Source organism: Neolamprologus brichardi, chromosome 6 (genome assembly GCF_056152115.1).
Source record: "Neolamprologus brichardi isolate AB-2024 chromosome 6, ASM5615211v1, whole genome shotgun sequence".
Lineage (NCBI taxonomy): Eukaryota > Metazoa > Chordata > Actinopteri > Cichliformes > Cichlidae > Neolamprologus > Neolamprologus brichardi.
In genome coordinates this window covers 7,277,237-7,298,629 of record NC_142109.1, presented here as the reverse complement: position 1 = coordinate 7,298,629, position 21,393 = coordinate 7,277,237, and the positions used below count along the sequence as shown (strand labels likewise).

The 21,393-nt window shown below is 40.7% G+C and overlaps 2 protein-coding genes and 1 long non-coding RNA gene across 4 annotated transcripts; 2 read left to right on the top strand and 1 right to left on the bottom strand.

The window, feature by feature from the left end:
- Positions 1-6,944: 6,944 nt before the first annotated feature.
- Positions 6,945-7,411, bottom strand: LOC148102470 (uncharacterized). The gene is made up of 2 exons (XR_015719119.1): positions 7,289-7,411; positions 6,945-6,999 (listed from the first exon to the last, which is right to left on the bottom strand). It is a non-coding gene; the product is annotated as an uncharacterized LOC148102470 (long non-coding RNA).
- A 310-nt stretch (positions 7,412-7,721) lies between these two features.
- Positions 7,722-8,513, top strand: LOC148102469 (uncharacterized). Its single transcript, XM_087841569.1, has one exon. It carries the CDS (start codon positions 7,722-7,724, stop codon positions 8,511-8,513), a length of 792 nt encoding a protein of 263 aa, XP_087697695.1.
- Positions 8,514-13,925: 5,412 nt separating this feature from the next.
- On the top strand, positions 13,926-18,373 carry LOC102798483 (beta-1,3-galactosyltransferase 2-like). Of its 2 annotated transcripts, XM_087841568.1 has the most exons (3): positions 13,926-14,148; positions 14,459-14,540; positions 16,556-18,373. In XM_087841568.1, the coding sequence occupies exon 3, from the start codon at positions 16,561-16,563 to the stop codon at positions 17,545-17,547; it is 987 nt and encodes a 328-aa protein (XP_087697694.1). In that variant the 5' UTR covers positions 13,926-14,148; positions 14,459-14,540; positions 16,556-16,560; the 3' UTR covers positions 17,548-18,373. The 2 variants fall into 2 exon arrangements, with proteins under 2 accessions (XP_087697694.1, XP_087697693.1); XM_087841567.1 differs by lacking the exon at positions 14,459-14,540.
- Positions 18,374-21,393: the final 3,020 nt, after the last annotated feature.

Below are 21,393 nucleotides of genomic sequence, written 5' to 3'. Positions count from 1 at the left end.
TCTTCTCAACAAGTGGCATTTTTTTCTCTCTCTCCCTCTCTGTTAACTTTCTCCCCAACTTAACTTTCTTTCTTTTTGTCTTTTCCCGTCCAGGTCTCTTTACTATTATACCATAGTGGATGGTATCAAAGGCCTGAGACTGAGAAATAAAAATTGCATTCACATTTGCAGTTTTGTCTTCAAAAACTGCAGCATAAAAGTAGCTGGAAACATGCAACAGAAATTGGCAGTACTAAAGAGGCTGATCACAATAGCTGTGGGCTGTGTTCACCTGGATTGTACAGGGTGGGCCATTTATATGGATACACCGTAATAAAATGGGAATGGTTGGTGATATTAAAGTCCTGTTTGTGGCACATTAGTATATGTGAGGGGGCAAACTCCTCAAGATGGGTGGTGACCATGGTGGCCATTTAGAAGTCGGCCATCTTGGATACAACTTTTGTGTTTTCAATAGGAAGAGGGCCATGTAACACATCAAACTTATTGGTAATGTCACAAGAAAAACAATGGTGTGCTTGGTTTCAACGTACCTTTATTCTTTCATGAGTTATTTACAAGTTTCTGACCACTTATAAAATGTGTTCAATGTGCTGCCCATTGTGTTGGATTGTCAACGCAACCCTCTTCTCCCACTCTTCACACACTGATAGCAAGGAGAAAATGCCAGCACAGGCATCCAGTATCCGTAGTTTCAGGTGCTGCACATCTCGTATCTTCACACCATAGACAATTTCCTTCAGATGACCCCAAATATAAAAGTCTAAGGGGGTCAGACCGGGGGATCTTGGGGGCCATTCAACTGGCCCACGACGACCAATCCACTTTCCAGGAAACTGTTCATCTAGGAATGCTCGGATCTGGCACCCATAATGTGGTGGTGCACCATCTTGCTGGAAAAACTCAGGGAACGTGCCAGCTTCAGTGCATAAAGAGGGAAACACATTATCATGTAGCAATTTCAAATATCCAATGGCCTTGAGGTTTCCATTGATGAAGAATGGACGCACTATCGTTGTACCCCATATACCACACAAAACCATCACTTTTGTTGTTCCAACAGTCTTGGAGGGATCCATCCAATGTGGGTTAATGTCAGACCAATAGTGGTTTTGTTTGTTAACTTCACCATTCACATAAAAGTTTGCCTCATCACTGAACAAAATCTTCTGCATGAACTGAGGGTCCTGTTCCAATTTTTGTTTTGCCCATTCTGCAAATTCTGTGCGCCGATCTGGGTCATCCTCGTTGAAATGCTGCAGTAGCTGGGGTTTGTAAGGGTGCCATTTGTGAGTAGCTAATATCCGCCGAAGGGATGTTCGACTAATGCCACTCTCCAGTGACATGCAGCGAGTGCTACGCTGTGGGCTGAATGAAGCTAGGACAGCCACTGATGTTTCTTCATTAGTGACAGTTTTCTTGCATCCACATTTTGGCAAATCCAACACTGAACCAGTTTCACGACACTTAGCAAGCAGTTTGCTAACTGTAGCATGGGAGATGGGTGGTCTCGTAGGGTGTCTTGCATTGAAATCTGCTGCAATGACCCGGTTACTGCGTTCACCAGATATCAACACAATTTTGATCCGCTCCTCACGTGTTAAGCTCTTCGACATGTCAATGGCTGTAAACAAATAGAAACTTGTAAATAACTCATGAAAAAATAAAGTTACATTGAAACCAAGCACACCATTGTTTTTCTTTTGACATTACCAATAGGTTTGATGTGTCACATGGCCCTCTTCCTATTGAAAAAACAAAAGTTGTATCCAAGATGGCCAACTTCTAAATGGCCACCATGGTCACCACCCATCTTGATGAGTTTGCCCCCTCACATATACTAATGTGCCACAAACAGGACTTTAATATCACCAACCATTCCCATTTTATTACGGTGTATCCATATAAATGGCCCACCCTGTACTTACATCATTAAGGAGGTGTAGCATCCCCGGTTGAAAAGATGGTCTCTCAAACTGATGGTTCACAATCCTTTTATTAAACACCCGTGTATGTGAACACACCGTAAGAGCTACAACATACAGAATAAAAGACTTAGTAAATCAAACAGTGTGTTACCTTTAACCTTTTGACTTATTCATTAATCACAAATTAATTCTCTTTACCTTACATAACAAATAACACTAAAACTTGTAAATTATTGCATATAACAGGGAAATCGTTGTATCGCTGCCTAAACATGACGAGGTACGTTAGCACCCTCTAGTGGGTGAAAACTTAGCCTTTATGCTTAGTAGTGGTCAGCAGCTATATGCTCCGTAAAACAACAAAATACATATCTACAGGACAAACTTTGTTACAAACCTTGTTCCCTCATCAACCAGGTGCTAAGAAACTGCTTTCAACTCAGTGTTGCACCTTAATAGGCGTTCTTTTTCCCATTCCCGTCCATTAACCATAGCGCACACCTTCTCTCTGTGCATTAAAACTTGCGCTTCTGCTATATGGTTTACGCCACTTGATTTACGGCACCTTGTCACTCTGTGACTTTCAAAATATAAGCATCCGCTCCAACAATATAATAGTCACTCATAACTTTACAAAACACTTTACCAAATATTAATGAGGTCATTTACACTCCCACCAAATCATTAAGAACTTAACTGGGAATTAACTGAAGCGATAATGATTTCCTAATGAAGAAATGACCTGTAACCATTAAACTGTATGATAACACATAGTTCCATTGAAAAGAGGGAGCCTTAATCCTTAGAATGTAGTTAACAGTCTCTAATAGCAAAACCAGTTTCTGCACTGGGCGTTCCACTATAGAACGTTTACTAGAACATTGTCCCTTCTCAGTCTTCCTTTCTCCGAAGCAAATCCTTACTTTTCTTACAAGTCCGTCTTTGTCAGTTACTGTGTCCATTACACGTGCTAATCTCCATTCATTGCGGGGTAGATCATCCATCTTCTCCATGACAACATCTCCAACTTTCAAGTTTCTCCTTGGAGTGTGCCATTTCTGTCTTGTTACGATGTTGGATAGATACTCCCTTTTCCAACGTGACCAAAACTGTTCTGATAAGTACTGCACCTGCCGCCACCTTTTACGTGCGTAAATATCCTCTTTGATGAATGTGCCTGGAGGGGGCAGGGATATCTTTGACTTCATAGTAAGCAGGTGATTTGGTGTCAAGGGCTCTGGGCTGCTTGGGTCACTTAGGTTGTCCACCGTTAGAGGCCTGCTGTTGACAATCGCCATTGCCTCATAAAAGAATGTCCTTAACGATGCGTCATCCATTCTGCCAGATGAAAGTGAAACTGTGGAGCGCAGAATGTTTCGAACTGTCCTGATTTGTCTTTCCCATACACCACCTGTATGGCTTGAATGAGGAGTGTGCATTTTGAAGTCACACTGATTCTCTGCAAGAAATGTGGTAATGCGGTTGGAGTCCACTTGTTTTAAAGCTTCTTGTAGCTCATTTTTAGCTCCGACAAAGTTGCTTCCTTGATCGCATCTAATCTCACTGATCGCTCCTCTTATGGCTATAAAACAGCGGAGCGCATTGATAAAAGCATCTGTAGTCATGTTGTCCAACTTTTCTATGTGCACTGCTCTGCAGCAAAGGCATGTAAAAAGAAGTCCATAACGCTTGTGCTCCTTGCGAGCTTGTTTGGTTAGAAAAGGACCAAAACAGTCCATTCCACAGAATGTAAATGGTGGAGATAGATCTAAGCGCTGCATTGGGAGATCAGACATCTTTTGTTCCTCTGTGCCTCTTCTGAGTTTGCGACACTTCACACATTGGTGTATAAAATTTGCCACGGCCTTGTTGATGCCTGGAATCCAAAATCCATTCACTCTGATCTCATTGATTGTAAAACCTTTCCCTTGGTGCTGCACCTTACTGTGGAAATGATCTATTATTAGTTGAGTGACATGGTGACCTTTTGGAACTATCACTGGGTGTTTCAGTATGGAGGAGAATGAAGCATCTTTAAGTCTTCCTCCCACCTTAAGGAGTCCATCAGTATCAAGAAAAGTGTCCATTTGAAACAGTTTACTTTTGTGTGGAAGTGGTTTCCCGTTCTTTAGCAACCTTATCTCCTCTGCATATTCACTTACTTGTGTGTCCTTTAGAATAACACATTGTGCATTTTGTCTTTCTTGTACTGTACTGTGGCCTGTTGTTTTGTCTCCCTTGGCACAGCGAATGAGTCGAGCTATGGCTTGGGTGGCTTTGTACCATGAGGAAAACTTTGTTAACTTGTCTGATAAACCTTTTTTCTCTGTTTTGAGCGTGTTCAGTGCCTGCACCTTCTTAACCTCTGGGTCTCCAAGTGGTATGTTCGTGTCGATGTCTGCAGGTGGAGGTATTTCCTTAAATGGAAGTGGCATTTCATAATGTCCTTCAGTGTTTTTGTAAATGCCTTCCTTTAACATGTTGAGAAAGAGAATGTCATCTTGAGACACTGACTTGTTATCCTTGTCGTTATCCTTAAAGTCAGACTCAAGGACCTTGATTACATCAGCTGGAGTCACTAGGGGAAGCTCTTTAACTGCAACTCTGTGACACACAGTAGACATGCTAGAAGAGTCACCATAAGATGATGTCGGACCTACAATACTCCAGCCCAATGCTGTGCGAACTGCATAGGGTTCGTTCTCACCTCCTAAGATTACCTGCTTTGGAGCTAATGCCTTAGAGCAACTGTAGCCAATTAAAAGGCTGACTTCACATTCTAGCTGTGGAGGAATCTCGTTCCTTATTTCCTTGAAATGATTCCACTGCCTTGCTGTTTCACAGGTAGGAATGTGAGAGCGGTTAACTGGTATACATTCTTTAGTGTAAGCAGGAGGGAGTTCAATCATTTCTGAGGAGTTATAGCCTCTTACCTTGAGACCTGAGATGCATTCGCTTGGCACAACAACATCCTTACCAAGCAGTGTAGTGAGCTTCAACCTTATTGGGGTAGCCTTAGCTTGGAGGTTATTAGACACATCTTGGTCAATGAACACGGTGTCACTTTGCGTGTCTAGGAGGGCATAAACAAGCCTTTCTGTACCTGGATGTTGCTCTGAAGAAACCCATACTGGTACAATCATGGAGGTGCTCACGCACTGTTCACTGGCTTCTGCATTCAGAGACAGGGTGGTTGCAGCCTGTTCTGTGCTGATCTGAGTTTGTGGCTGGTTTGAGGCTGATTTATCATTGTTATAGTTGAAGTCGTGCAGACAGGCAGGATGTTTTTTCTTACACACTTCACATACAAGTCTGTAATTACAGTTCTTTGCGCTGTGTTCGGGTTTGAGACAACCATAACAGAGGTTTTTCTCCTTTATATATTTCCTTCGTTCCTCAAGCAATATTCCATTGAACTGTGGGCAACTGTGAAGTTTATGTCCGTTGTTTTGACAGAACATGCAAACTGAGTGGCCTGACGATTCCACCTTGCAGCTGCCCAGTTTGGTAACTTTTGAACAAGTTTTTGGTTCTCCTCACAATCGTTGAGAATGCTCAAGCCTTCAATGTGGGGCATGGCCTCGTGACATGTTTGAATGAAATCAGCAAATGCCCTGAATCCTGTGGAGTCATTTGTTTGGATCTTTGGCCATTTTGCCAGTCTTTCTCTGAAAGCCCTCTGTACCACAAATGGATGTCCATACCTGTGGTTGAGACGCTCCCATGCATCTCTGTATGCTTCACTGTCGTTTCTATAGAAGATGCCATCAAGCGTTTGTCGAACTGGACCTCCTATGTATTTCTTTAAGTAGTGCAGTTTGTCAGCAGGTGAGATGTTCCTTTTATCAATGAGAGCAGTAAAGGAAGCTTTCCACTCAATGAATTGTATTGGGTCACCTGTGAACGTGGAGGGCTCTGGCACTGGCAGTCTGTTCAATGCAACACTATCCAGTACTGCTTGTGCTAAGTAGAGGACATCTGTTTGTGGAAGTGAGGTAGACACTACATTGTTGTCAGGGACTTTACTGAGATTAGAAACTGTGGGGGCTTTCTGAGCAGTGTTTCTATAGTCAACATCAGAGGCACTGATTTCACTCTTTATCTCAGTGTCATAGGTCCTTAGTCTAGCTCGTGCAGCCTTTAACTCCTTTTCAGCCTTCAGTTTCTCCATCTCACGCCTTTGAGATTCAAGCTCCTTTCTTTGCCTTTCTTCTAAAAGCTGAATCTTTTCCTTTTGTTTTTCCTCCTCTAATAACACCTCATACTCTGCTTCTTTGGCTGCTAACTCTGCTGCAGCTTCTGCTCTCCTAACAGCTACTATTGACATTGCAGAGTATGACTTACTGGCAGAAGAGTTTTTACTTGAGTGCGTGACTGAGGAACTGTAAATGGACTGAGCATAGTCTGGCTCAAGAAGCTCACGGAGACGTATCTTTACCTTGTCCCTATCATAGTCATCGATGCCTGAGAGTCTTTCATGAGCAATCTTGATAATGTCTCTGGTGACTGCTTCACATGCGTCTATGAGTCGCCTTGTGCCACTCGAAGGAGTAATGTTTTCTCTAATTTCCATATACAACTTTATGACATTCTCCTTTTCATTCTCTAACATGTCCATGAGTGAAGCAATTTGATTGTCTGTTAAGTCTCCTTTTAATTGCTCTCGTGTTTTACGTACTTGTTTTTTCCATTCATCATAAACTTTGAGAAGCCGTTTTTCTTTCTTGTGGGCCTCCTCCTCCTGATATGCTTGCATTTTTTCAGTAGGCCTCCTTCGATGAACAGAGTGTGGAGGCTCCTCTTCCTCATTGGCCTTGGGATCCTCCGCAAACTCTGTCTCTTCTTCAGATGCTTCCATGCTGAGGACGGGGCAATTTAGTTGACCATCAGATCCCAGAAGACCTTGTGTGGAGCTGTGGAACTGGGACCTCGATGCTGAGCGTGGGATGGAGCTCTTCTCAGCTGGGGTCAAGCTCTTACTGTAGCATCCCCGGTTGAAAAGATGGTCTCTCAAACTGATGGTTCACAATCCTTTTATTAAACAGCCGTGTATGTGAACACACCGTAAGAGCTACAACATACAGAATAAAAGACTTAGTAAATCAGTGTGTTACCTTTAACCTTTTGACTTATTCATTAATCACAAATTAATTCTCTTTACCTTACATAACAAATAACACTAAAACTTGTAAATTATTGCATATAACAGGGAAATCGTTGCATCGCTGCCTAAACATGATGAGGTACGTTAGCACCCTCTAGTGGGTGAAAACTTAGCCTTTATGCTTAGTAGCGGTCAGCAGCTATATGCTCCGTAAAACAACAAAATACATATCTACAGGACAAACTTTGTTACAAACCTTGTTCCCTCATCAACCAGGTGCTAAGAAACTGCTTTCAACTCAGTGTTGCACCTTAATAGCCGTTCTTTTTCCCATTCCCGTCCATTAACCATAGAGCACACCTTCTCTCTGTGCATTAAAACTCGCGCTTCTGCTATATGGTTTACGCCACTTGATTTACGGCACCTTGTCGCTCTGTGACTTTCAAAATATAAGCATCCGCTCCAACAATATAATAGTCACTCATAACTTTACAAAACACTTTACCAAATATTAATGAGGTCATTTACAGGAGGTGCACATCAAGTTGTTCCATAGGTTATGGCACAGGGTTTCAGAGGAGTGTTGATATGGTGCAGATTTCCCACTGAAGCATAAATCTTCAGTATCAGTGAGCTTAGAGATTTTCAGCTCGAACTCAAATGTTGTGAAGCTGTGAACTTTGTTAACAATGGAAAAGAAAGGTGATATAACTCACCACTTTTATCTTTCTTGTCTTTTTAGGGAACTTGTCCAGAGCATCTTTCCACAGAAGAAGATCTTATTTCATTCCTGGTTTCAGCTCCTGCTTCTATTTTGTGTTTTGGCCTTAGGCTTCTGTTACACCCTGTCCAGCCGCTCGCTGTCACTATGGCAGAGCTTCCCACTGCAGGAACAATACCAGTGGTTTTTAAACCAGAACAGTAGGGTTAATGCACCTGCTTATCGCATTCACCCCGAACACAAAGTTATATTAAACAAAACCACTGAACCTTCGACTGTGCGAGCTACCTCCCTCCAGTACCACCAAGCCTATCCATGCAACTACCATTTTCTTATGGATAACACAGAGGTTTGCAAGAACAAGATCCCATTCCTGGTTCTCATGGTTCCAGTGGCACCAAAAAATGTGGCAGCTCGGGACGCGATCCGCCAGACATGGGGCAAAGAAAACATAGTTCAGGGTGAGGTGGTACTCACTTTATTTATGTTGGGTGTCTCTAGAGAAGATATGTGGAACAGACCAGTCGTTCGTTCCAAGAACTCCAAGTGGTATATGCCTGAGGAATTGTATCCAGAGCCTGAATACCTGACCTACACACTGGGTATGGGACATGTCTTTTCCAATGATCTTCCAGAGAAATTTGTGGAAATTTATTTATTTGTATATTTTAAATGTGAGTTAGGGTTACTGGGTTGTAAAGATGAATTACATTTAAGGTTTTATCAAGAGCAATATGCAGGGAATTTACATTTGCATTAACCAATGGTACCTCGCTCCTCAGTTTCCTGTGGGACATTTTAATGCTTGTAACATAAACTACTTGAAGGTATCCCAGGCAAGGGTTAATAAAAACTCTACAACTGATGCTTGTGCTTCAGGCACTTTGGCAGGGTTGACGGACGGGGTGGAGTTGTTTGTACAGCACAAGTTACCACACTACCTGGGGCTATCATCGTTGCCTGTGTGTTTGGTTTCCGGATACCACTAGGATGCATTTAGGGGTGTGGTTATAATGTAGGTTAGAGGTACAACCTCACAAACACACACAAAAAAGGGGTGAGAGGGGAAAAACAAACAGACAACTACTGATGCATTAGTGAAAGAATTCACCACTTCACTTACTTCTTAAGAGTATGCGGAGCATTTTGAGAAAAAACCTTGAAGTTACTTAAATGTGTTTAGAAATAATACAGCTGGGGTTAAACTTTAAAATGACTTCTAGTGAAAGGTGTGAATATTTTAAAAGATTATAAGGTTCATTTTACATATTAAATTATATTTAAATTAAATGGACTGTTCTTATTCATTTGAATGTAATTAATATGTTTTTCCAAAACCTGAACGTTTCTCCGATGGTTGTGAGAAGTGTCATTCACATACTTGAGTCTATAATAATACCACAGTAGAGCACTGTCTTGTAGGGATGCACCGATACCGATACCGGTATCGGGTATCGGCCTCGATACCACATTTTCTAAAGTACTCGTACTCGTTAAAAGTCCCCCGATACCGGGGACCGATACCACGGTCTGAGACCTGTCTATGTTTGAGCGGCATGTAAGGGGTTGATCACAGGCGCCGAGTGCCCGCCCCAGGTCCCGGCTGCAGCTCAGAGCTGAGAGAAGGGCAGGCGAGACAAGTCAGCCGTGTGGAACTATTTCAAAGTGAAGGAAGACGCGAAAACAAAGGCGGACTGCAAATTGTGCTCAGCGAAATTGTCCAGAGGAGGCTCAAAAGGTAGCGCATTTAACACAAGTAATTTAATCAAGCACCAAAATCCCAACACGACAACGAGTACAAAGAGTTTACCCACGCTTATTTACCCATGTTTATTAGCAGAGGAGCATAGCTGATGCTATACCAGTGGGACGGAAAATAGTTGGGCATTTTAAACATTCCACCTTAGCCTACTCCCGCCTCGAGGACATTCAGGGACAGCTCAACCAGCCAATAAAGAGACTGCAGCAGGACGTACAGAGGCGCTGGAACAGCAGGTATTACATGCTCCAGTCCCTCATTGAGCAAAAACGAGGGCTGGGTGTGTATGTGTCCGAGCATGAACTCCCTGACTATCTCACCGCTCACCAATGGGCTCTTATGGAGACAACTGTTGCCATCCTCGCCCCCTTTGAGAAACTAACTAAAAAAGTGAGCAGCTACGACGCACTAGCCTCTGATGTCATCCCAGCTGTGACTGTGCTAGTGAGACTTCTAAACAGAGAAACAGACAGGTAAATACCTCTCAGCCCCATGGAGCAGTGTGTGAAGTGAAAGGCTTTTTAGCTCAGTGTCACACATTATAGATGAAAACAGAAACAGTCTGACTGCTGATAATGCAGAAAAGCTACTTTTCTTAACAAAAAACCCTGCCACTCACTTTTTCTCTCCATTAAGTGAGTCATCTTAGACTTGATGTTAATACCTACCTCAGTTGCACTGACTGCCACAGTTCTATGTTGGTGGATGTTGTTAGTTTATTCAAATATTGTGCACTAAATAGCAAAGATGTTTATTAATGCCCCTTGTGTTGTCCAAAGCGGCAGAGTTTACAATAAACTGAAAACAATACTTGAGTTGCACTGTCACTGTTTAAATTTTTCTTCATAATTATTTATTCTGTAATATGTTGCATACAACATGCTTTTCATTTTAAATAAATGTTCTTAATTCCAAACCAGTCCCTTGTTTGTTTTGTTTTTTGTTAAATTATAGGACTAAAGCTGTTACCTGTAAATTTAAATCATGTTTTTATTAAGTACTCGGTATCGGTATCGGCGAGTACTGAAATGCAATTACTCGTACTCGTACTCGTTTCCAAAAAAGTGGTATCGGTGCATCCCTACTGTCTTGTTTTGTTTTCTATCAGTGGGAAATCTGGGATCCTTAAAAGTCCTTAGAAGACAATTCAATGTGCTGAGCACTTTCAATGCTTTTAGACAATTCCTTTGTTTTAACTGTATCATTGCATACATCTGTTAACTTCCTCTTGTGTCTTAGTCCGTCCCACCTGAAATAAGAGACACTGGCAGTAAGGAGTCATTAAGTCAAGGTTCACTGTACATCTTAAAGCAAAATGCACCTTAGTACGAGGGTTCTGATCTCAAAGATAGCCAGCATTTAAAGGTTAAAATGGACTTAAAGACTGTAATTGATTCACGCTCTCTAATTACACAAACAGACTGCCAGAAACAGACTGCTTCCACCATGTATGTAGTAGTTTATTTAGTATGCTGTAGTAACGAGGGATACACTTAGTGGAAATGACATTTGCAATGGTGGGCATGTAATGCCTCTGATTATTCAAAAAAAAAAAAAAAAAGGCAAAAACTAAGACTAAACACATGCCTATTTACATTTAACAAGGTGTAGAATATCAAGTTTTATTCAAGGTCTGAAGTGTTGGGTTTGATGACGCTTGTACATCTTTGCCCACTGTGTAGTCTCATATCTTTCCTGGACCATGATGGTGATCTTACATTATATAGTTGCAGGCAGATAAAAGAGTTGATTTGTTGTTAAAGATAAAGAAAATGTTCTGCATGTAAAGAAAAGCATCTCACTCTCCGTTTGACATTTGTAGACTAATGTGGGCAAAATCTAAATGAAAATTTTTAATGTCCTTTTTTTTGCCTGTCTTGTCTGGCAGCTTCTTTGATTTTCGTTAACTGGGACTATAAAAACTCTGCCATCCATGGATGTTACTTTGACATGTACCACCTACCTAAGCGTTGTTGCAGACTATTTACACTCTTTAATGCAAAAAGTATTCTGTGATGGCCGTGACCTCTTTCAGCAGGATAATGCCAAAAAGCAAAAACGGTATGGTTTGAAGGGAAAAACAAGTTAGAGGTGTTAAGTTTGCTTCAATCAAACGCACCACTGTGAATTTGGCCAGTGAGTTTTCCTGTTTTATGTATGTTTTTTAAAAAAAAAACACATATACTTAATGCATTGTGCGGATGTCATTTGCATCCAACGTCAGAAACGGTTATTACAGTATAGTTTTACACTGACGTTTCCTTGTAGCTCAGAAAAACAGTATTTCAGCTACTTGTCAGGCAATGTTCCCTCTAATTTTTCACGTGTCTGAGCGAACACACAAACTCCCTGAGCAGTCCCTTGGACCACTGTGAGCGACATCAGACGTGTGCACTGTGGTCACGCCAGCATCTAATCCATCCAAGTTACGTGGTTTATTAAAATAATCAAATTACAACATTTACATTTATGTTAGACTACTTTTAAACTACTTTAGCCCACCTACAATGAAAATGTAAAAAAAAATCTAGTCATTGGCCTGTGTAGTGTGTTAACACTATTGGAAGTAAAAATAACTTGAACTCCAATTTTGAAAACACAACTTTCTTTGTTTTTTTTCTTTTTTTTTATAAAGCTCTGACTTGTATTATGAGTATGAGTCTGTGGTCTGGGAGAGAGTCCTGTAACTCTGTCTGCAAAATACAGTATATAATGACCAATGTTGGGCAAATAATTATATAGTTACTCCTCAAAAAAGTAACTCAGTTTGGCAAACAACAAAGTTTTTTGCAGCTATTTAGCTATTTTTTTAATGCAGCCAATCCATTTTTAAATAAACATTTCAAACTATTTACAGAACAATCAGCTGTTCTGCATCAAATTTGATGCCACACAAATCATTTGTGCCACTCCAAAAAATAATTCCTGTCCACTATGAGATAAAGGAGAACAACAGCCTGATACCTGCAGGCCTGACAACAGGAGATGTGTCACTGCTGTAACACCTGTAACATTCAGCAGTCGCCTCATTGTTCTGACACACACAACAAAACTACTGACTACACTACACACTAACTACACAAGATTTGCGCTAAACGTCGCAAATCTCTCACATCTCAAAACACTGCTGTCACTCCTAAAACTTCCCCCCGTCTCTTAACAACTAGATGCCACGTTGCCATACCATTTTTTGATTGGTCGACATGGTACTTTTTTGGACGAATAGAAAAGAGAGAGGGGGTGGGGGTTTGTTTTTGCTCACAGGCTTTCGAGCCTTTTTTCTTATCAAACGCCGTTTTTACCGTTTCTTCCCGCAGTAAATATAAACAACGATAGTACTCAGGAAGAAAACCAAACATTGCAGATATTTTGTATCACAACTCTGGTTTTACGTGGCCTATCAACACAATTTAAAAACTGGTATAAAGTCCACACTTTTTTCCGTCACTTGTTCCGTCTGTCCTGCTCACATCTCCAATGGTTGCACACGTTGTTATTAACGTGGCTTCACTCCACATCAGCCACGCCGCTTTGCTAGCTAAAACACGGTGTCGGCACATGATTGGCTGCGTATACGAATGTGAATCGCATCATTGGCTGGACTATGGGATAAGGTGGCATCGTTCTAATCCCATACGGGAGCAGCCAGTCACTTACTGACTAACACTGCAAAACAGAATTGTTAAAGTATTAATTTTAATTTCAATTCAGGTTAGATTTTTTTGGTGCGCAACGCAGATTTTCTGTGCGCAGAGACCGTGCCAGCAGTGCGCAATTGCGCACGTGCGCAGCTTAGAGGGAGCATTGCTGTCAAGTGGGCCACTTACTGCCCACGTCACCCCTACTTGTGACCCGTATATTGACGTGAAGAAATATAATACAATTTGGCACTTGAAGCTACTTTCCTTTTCTTTCTGGCTGTTGAGTGCGATGTCAAAATAAGTTCTTTAAAAAGCAAAAAAAAAAAAAGTATTTAGTATGAAGGCAATATGAGCAGAGAGTACAGACGTGTTGAGCGGGTCGCTGTGTTAGTTCAGTGAGAGTTATTTGTAAATAAAGCAATTTTTACTAGCAGTCAAAAACGTATGTGTATGTGTTATGTCTGCATTTTTATTTTTAATACGAACAAAATTATAGCAGAGGTGCTGCCACGTGTAGGGCCAGAATGAGAGCACTAATTTGTTTACTTGGTAGTTCAAAGAAACGCTTCAGTTAGCTTTCACGTTTCTAGTTTTGCCTTGTTATACAATATTTGAAAATATTTGTGGGTGTTTTTTCGTGTTTTTTTTTTTTTTTTTTTTGTTGCTGTTTTTTGTACTAGTGCCAGCAGAAGCACACAGCTCATTAAAGTTTGAGAATTCCAGAGTAAGGAAGTGACTTGACGTGGGCGGTGCTCAGACTTAGGGTGTGGAGTTTACCGGTTTGATCTCCCTGTGGTTACACGTTGTAGGAACTCTCTGAAGTTTATCTAAATTCAAATCGAAAGAGAAATAGAAGAGCGCTTTTCACAAACAAGCGGATGGGAATCAAGGAACAACACAACCTACGTCAGTTTGTATTCCCGTGCGGAATAAATTCTCCATCCACGCTTTACTTTGTGCTCCGATTTAATGCCGAATGCTGGGGACAAAAACAGGTGAGCGCTAATTGCTGTTAATGTGACAAAGCATAACCGGATTCTGGAATAAAGAAAAGCTCTTCTCTTTAAGACATAGTCCACTGACATGCTCCGAGGAAGCTCACAAAAAGCGGAAATAGTCGCTAAAAACGTACATGTATGGTGTTTTTAATTTTTCTTTAATTTTATTTATGTTATTTTTCCGTTCGGTCAGTGAACAGACAGGATGGCTTCACAAACAGTAAAAGCCGTGCAATTATTTTTTATTGTATTTTATTTTTTTAATTAATTCATTTATTTACTTATTTATTTCTGTGCAAATCTAAAGGTCAGCTACAGGTCGCTGGACGCAGATGACCCAAAAGCAGGTTAAATGCTGATTGGCTGCTAAGTGGTCCGGTTGTGCCAAGGTAGGTATCCCCGACATAATTTGTTTCCCCTGAGTCGGGAGCACGCGCTGGGCTGTCCAAGTCACGGATATCCCACGTACTTGATTTTTAATTCAAATACGCTTGTTATAATGACTTTTTACTCCTTTGAAGATGTTAGCTCTTTATACAATAAGATTACAGTGGGATAAAAAATAATATCATGCTGATCCTGCCACAATTTGTTTTTCCCGTCCAAACACGGACAAACAGTGTCCCACATACTTGATTTTTATTTCACAAACACTTCTTATAATGACTTCTTACTCCTGAGATTTTGGAGGTTGTACCTCTTCATACAGTTAAGTTAGAGGGGGATACAAATAATTATGTGGCAAAATGTCCTCGTGATAGTAAAATAATCTCTAAAAGGTGGAAAACAATAAATATATCACTTTCTGTTGTAATTCACAAACTAAACGGTAATGTAATGTAATTTTCCACTTTTTCACTAAACTAAAACATCACGACTTCCGCGTCGAGTTAGTTTTAATGGAGGCGCAATAAACTGGATCCTTGCTCCAGGCGCAGGGGAAACAGGTTCTATCGGGGATGTCTATCTGATCTCTCCGATGTCTATTTCTTATACAGAAAAACAAGCAGAACAGGTGTGCCTATGCGATTGCACAGTTTTTAAGTATTTTTAAGTGTATTAAAGTCCAAGAATTCCCATAGACTGCTTTCATTGTACACCTGTTTGAGCATAAAACAAGGGAAGTTGCCAGGTTCAGTATGCAAAACATTTCACGGAACTTAAAATTCTGAATCTTTAACAATATACTCTAGATGTTGTTCCTACATTGACTATTAAGATAATTTGGCTTCACAAATGACTGGCAAGATTAGAAGGTTTTTTTTCTTCTCTTTTTTCAGTGGGTTGTTAAAAAATGCCATTATGTATGGAGCACTTTGCAAGATCTCTTTTTTTTTTTCAAATGTGACCTTGTCCTGTGACATAGAGTTGTGGTGAAAGTGTTGCAGTTTTGTGAAAAAATTGTCCTTAAAAAGCGAACTGTGAAATAAATGAAGTCGACATCAAGTGCTGATGAGCTTGTTGTCATCGACAGCTTCGCTTCTATACGGAAGCATAGAGCTACGGAAGCGTAGAGCTGCCACCCAGGCAAAAGAAAAATAGAAGTGTATCACGTTATAACGTGAAAGGTTTATTGTTCTAACAAGATACTTTTCCTGTTTGTGCAATATACTTTTCACGTTTGAACAACATAATTGCACGTTATTACAATATACATAATCATCACGTTCGTACAATATACGAACGTGATGATTATCACGTTCGAACGTGATGATATGTATATTGTAATAACGTGATATTATGTTGTTCAAATGTGAAAAGTATATTGTACAAACATGATAGTATATTGTACAAACAGGAAAAGTATGTTGTTAGAACAATAAACTTTTCACGTTATAACGTGATACACTTCTATTTTTCTTTTGCCTGGGTGGCAGCTCTACGCTTCCGTAATTCTATGCACGCTCCGCTCATCCAAACGGGTGCAGCTTCCCCATCACTGTGGCACCAAATCTGTTTGTCAATCTCCCACTTCCTTCATTTGTGAACAAGACACAGAGATACTTAAACTCCTCCGCTCCCGGGCAGTGACTCGCCCCTGACCCGGAGTGAATCCAGTGAATCCCCCGCCGCCCCGCCCTCTCTTCCCTGTGCCGCAAGCAGCAGGCGCACCTCGCAAACGGAGGGCGCCCTTACTCCCAGCAAATGGGCGATAGAAAACCAATCGGTGCCTACGACATTCCCGATATGCGTTGGCATGATGTCGGGGCAGCATGAGTACGAGTAATTTTTTATTTCTATTTTTTTGCCCCCACCATGATGCCGCCCCGGGCAACCGCCCGTGTCGCCCGAATCGAAAACCGGTACTGCCCTCTAGAGTGAGCTGGAGGCCACCACTCAATGAAGCCTGCAGAATACGTGCTGTACAAGTTCTCATGATAAAATATGTTTCCTTTCTCTGTAGTTTTCATGGACAACAAGAAGAGGCACCTAAAAGGCATCTTGATTTGCATTGCAGCAGCAGTGATTTTCATCTTTTTCTATCTCAATTCCAAGAAAGTGGTTAGGAACATTCCTTATCAACCAGCATCAGCAGAGCCACGTTGGGAGGATCCAGGACCATATCATGTGGCCTACCCACGAAACTACAAATTCATCATGGATGACACGCCTACATGTTCGACCACAACTCCTTTCCTTATTCTGATGGTTCCTGTTGCACCCAGTAATGTTGCAACTCGGGATGCCATCCGGCAGACGTGGGGAAATGAGAAGCTGGTTCTGGGTCAGCGGGTAGAGACTGTCTTCATAGTGGGCCTCCCTGGTGGAAGTGATGCAAAACATCAGCAAGAGAAGCTTCAGCAGGAGAATCAGCTGTACCATGACCTGATTCAGAGCAACTTTCAGGACAGCTACAATAATCTGACTATCAAGACTATGGTCATGCTGGAGTGGCTGGCTGCACACTGTACTAAGGCTTCCTTTGTCATGAAGATCGACTCCGATGTTATACTCAATGTCCCGAATCTGGTGAAACTGTTGGTGGATCCTAGCACAGCTAAGCAAAACTATATGACTGGGCTGGTTTGGTGGCATAGTCCTGTTTTAAGGAACCCATTTATAAAGTTCTACATGCCTCCATCTGTGATTGCTGAATCAGAGTACCCCCCGTATCCGCTCGGCTTTGCCTACGTCATGTCACTAGACCTTCCTGGGAAGATCTTGGGAGTGTCACCTCAGATCAAACCGATCTACATTGAAGATGCTTACCTCGGCATGTGTCTGAAACACCTGGGCGTATCTCCTACTGACCCTCCAGAAGAAACAATGTTTCTTGTCAATCCCAGCCATTCTCTGAGCAGCTGCAGTCTTTCAAAGGTGATCGCTTCGACAACAACAAGCATCTTGCAAATGAATGGCTACTGGGAGAGGATCAAACGGGGAGTTCAGTGCTGAAGGTTTTCCAAAAAAAGGTATAGTTTATAGTTATAGGATTTTGGATCAATGGAGTGGGAACCTGAATATGGCCAATGGTTAAAACAAAAATAAAATATTGCATATTTATTATGTGGCAAAATGGAGACACCTTTGTTACATCTTGCCAAATTTGATCATTAGGCCAAGTTAATATAATTTTCTTTCCTTTGAAAAAAAGGTCAATATATTTAACTGAAGCACAGAGGTTGTGAGAGGCTTTTTGTCAGGGCTTAGTATTAAGAGTATATTTATATATTTACATGTTAGATCTTTGTGGTGATATTGGATTTTCAAATGATAAAATGATACTGTAATCACTTTTTATTGAAGTCAGCCAGGCCTCCTTTGTCCTCAGCTCAAGTGTGAGATGTTTAAGTTACTTTTATAACCTCTTGTATTTAACTTTTCCAGCTCTTTTGCATTTCTGTACTTTTTACTCTGTGTTTGTCTTTTATATTTGGTGTTATGGTATGGATAACACCAAAGGATATACATATAAATAAAGGATATATAGGATTTAGGATATAAATGCTGTGGTGTTTTTCCTAGTTTATGTAACATACTTGTTTCTATGTCAAGCTAAACTGATGTTATCTAAACTATGTTGCATGTATGATCTTGATGCAATGCGATATAGGAAAAGTACCATGAGTTTAAACAAACTGGCCAGTACTGGGAATACAGTTGTAGTTTCTCATAGTTCCACAAGATGGCAGACTTTGATTCGATAAAATTTAAGCCACAACACTCCTAACCACTTTAAACAACAACAACAGTTTTTATTAATGTGCTGCATATTTATCAACCCCACTGATTTAAAAGTTTGATGTAAATTTCTTCAAAACACAATTAAAATACTTACATTAAATAAAAATCATTTTATGTCTGTTTAAGTCCAATTGAAGTTTTTCATTTTTAACCAAAAATCCAGCATCAAAGAAATGTACTATGTGGTGTTTGTTTTCCAAATGGATGGAAATTTTGAATTTTTGAGGTAAAATATATAATTGTTAAACTACTTTTAATTATATTTACCTAACATTATCTGGCCATATGTTTGAGAGCAGTGACATTCGTCTAAAACGAGACGATTTTAAAATACAACTTATAGCATTTAATAGACATCTAAAGAAAGGTTTAGCTCACACAGAAGGATTTAGGAATGCTGACTTGAACGCATCAGGAAGCTCGGGAGGAGTGCCAGGAACCTCCTCCTCATCATTGTGTCAAGAGGAGCAACGATGCTGAGATGAAAGGCAAGTCTGCCATTAATCCTGTCAGCCAGTGAGTTCGCCCATACACACAAAAAACTTCCAGAACATGTTGATGAACATAACGAAGCACCAAAACCTCTGACCCATCAAGGTCAGAGTTTTAGGCAAGTGCTCATGGGTACTGTGTATTAAGAACTGAATCTTTTTTGACTCCAGTAGAAATCAACAGTGAGTACTGAAATCTTTGGTGGGTTCCAAACCTAAAAGGAGAGACATGCATTTGATTGTCTGACACTTTTAAATATCACTTATGTGCAGTTTCATGCTTAGAATAAAGAATTATTTCTTTCACACAGTCTACACAACTGAATGCTGTATTGTGCCTACAGCAGGAGAGTTAATGCTATATTTGGGGAATGATGGTTTGACATCATGGATTTTCTTAAAATTTAAAGATGCTTAAAGAATATGAAAAGCATGCATGAAAGAATTACAGTCATTGTTGGCAATTTTAAAAGCAATTTTCATATTGATAAAAAGGGGGGAAAACCGGCGTGTAACATGCTCAGAACTAATGGTCATACAATGGTTTGTCTCTGTTCCACGAGGGTAATGTGATAGGTGTGTTTTCATTCATCTCCAGCTCTCTGATCCATTAACTTTCTGTCAAGGCCCTGTTCTAGCTCCCGCTGACTGCAGCCTTAACCAAGAAAACAGCAAAAAATTTAAATAGCGACAATTTGTTTGTCATACTCTCTCTCCCTTCAGTATTTTATGCCTTTGGTGACACAATGAAGTGGGCACACACTGTTCCTCACAGATTTATTAATTACTTAGCACAATTACCCACCAATTTTGACTCCCAGTACCTTAAACTCTCCTTGAGGTTTTGAAGTACCAGGCTGTGGGAGCTGTTGGAGTTGATCGCACTACATGTGTTAGTGATGTCTGGCTCCAACTGATCCACACAGGGGGCCACCTGTGAGTCCTGTAAGACCAGGACCAGTAATCCCACTAGTCAAACAAACGTTAAATATTAAGGTCACACAGACATGGGTGTGCTAGTGTGAGTTTTTTGGTTTAGCACTGCTGTGCTTTTTGTCACTTTAAATGTTAAATGTTGCAACCAGTTTTTTTCTTCCTCCTTTTCAGACTACTTCCTGTCTCTGCCCACTGGACAGATTGTTTGAGCATGTGTCTGCAGTGTGTGCATTACTAGGCCATATATTGTGTTCCTGTTTCAGGTATAAACACAAACCCTCACAGAGACTATACAGACTTTTCAATTTGTACACTCACAACACAGGAAATTGCTCATCTTCTTCCTTCCTTTGATGCTATCAAAAGGGATTGAGTTGATGGAGCTCAGAATGATTTATTGTGTGCAGTCTTTCTCCTCCTGTCTCTCTGTAGCTTTGGGGAGAATTGGATATCATTTATGTTCCTAAGAAACCAAAGCCTTTCTCAGTAGTTTGGTGCGGGATAATAGAAAGTGTGTTTTGAATTTACTGAAGCTGAGAAGAAGTTAAGCATACACAGAAAAAATAGACATACCAAATACCAATGAATGACACGATTGCTGTTTTTTCAAAGCATAAAAAGGTGACTTGCTTCACAGATAAAGGGAAACAGAGGGACTATGATGATTTTGCTCCAGGCTAACGTGCAAACCCAATTTAAACTTCATGTCCATTTAAATCACAATGACAAGGCAAAATTGGACACTCTGAAAATATATTTTTTACAATTGCTTCAATGACTTTGAAAGTATAAAATACATAAAATACTGTCCAACTGAGCTCCTCGCAGACCAGGTGTCCTTCAGACTAGCCTCCTATTCCCCCTGCAGATCGGCTGTCTGCTCTGTCACCCTGAGAAAAAAGACTGCACTGCAGGGTCATAAATTGAGCTGGTCCTGTTTTGGCCTTAGAGAGACACACACGCGTGCACACACACACACACCCACACAAACATCCATCAGTGCATGTATCTTTAAAGCAGGTACAGTGGTTTAAGTTGCACTGATGTGCAGAATATTATGTTTTTTTATGGGAAGTAAACCATTGAACAGATAACTATATTGAAGAGTTTTAATTGCATATGTTAAAACAGCTCTGTGCTACATGAACATGCTCCTCTACATGAAAACCTCAGTGACAGAGTTAAGCCAAGCTAGTAGTACAATGAATCCAATGACAATACGAAAAGAGCTCATTTTTTACCTGTACAGTCCTCAAATATTGGCACACTCTCGTTTGAAAAAAATCTGGAGACAAGCTGACAGTAGAGTGAATACTCACAAACAATGTCTTGAATAATCAGGCCCCATCTTATCTTAAAGACCTCATAGAGCAATATCACCCCAGCAGAGAATCTGGCTCTCAGACTGCTAGTTTGCAATTTTGGGAGGCAGAACCTTCAGCTTTCAAACCTCTCTTCTGTGGAACCAGCTCCCAGTTTTGATTGGATAGTTTCTATACTTTTGATATTAGGGTTTAAACTAAATAAACTTAAAACACCAGTCATTAAATGCATTTAATCATTAGTTATTAATAATCGTTGGATCTCTTCCACAGTGTGTCTTTTGACCTGGCAGCCTCCTGGCCCTCCC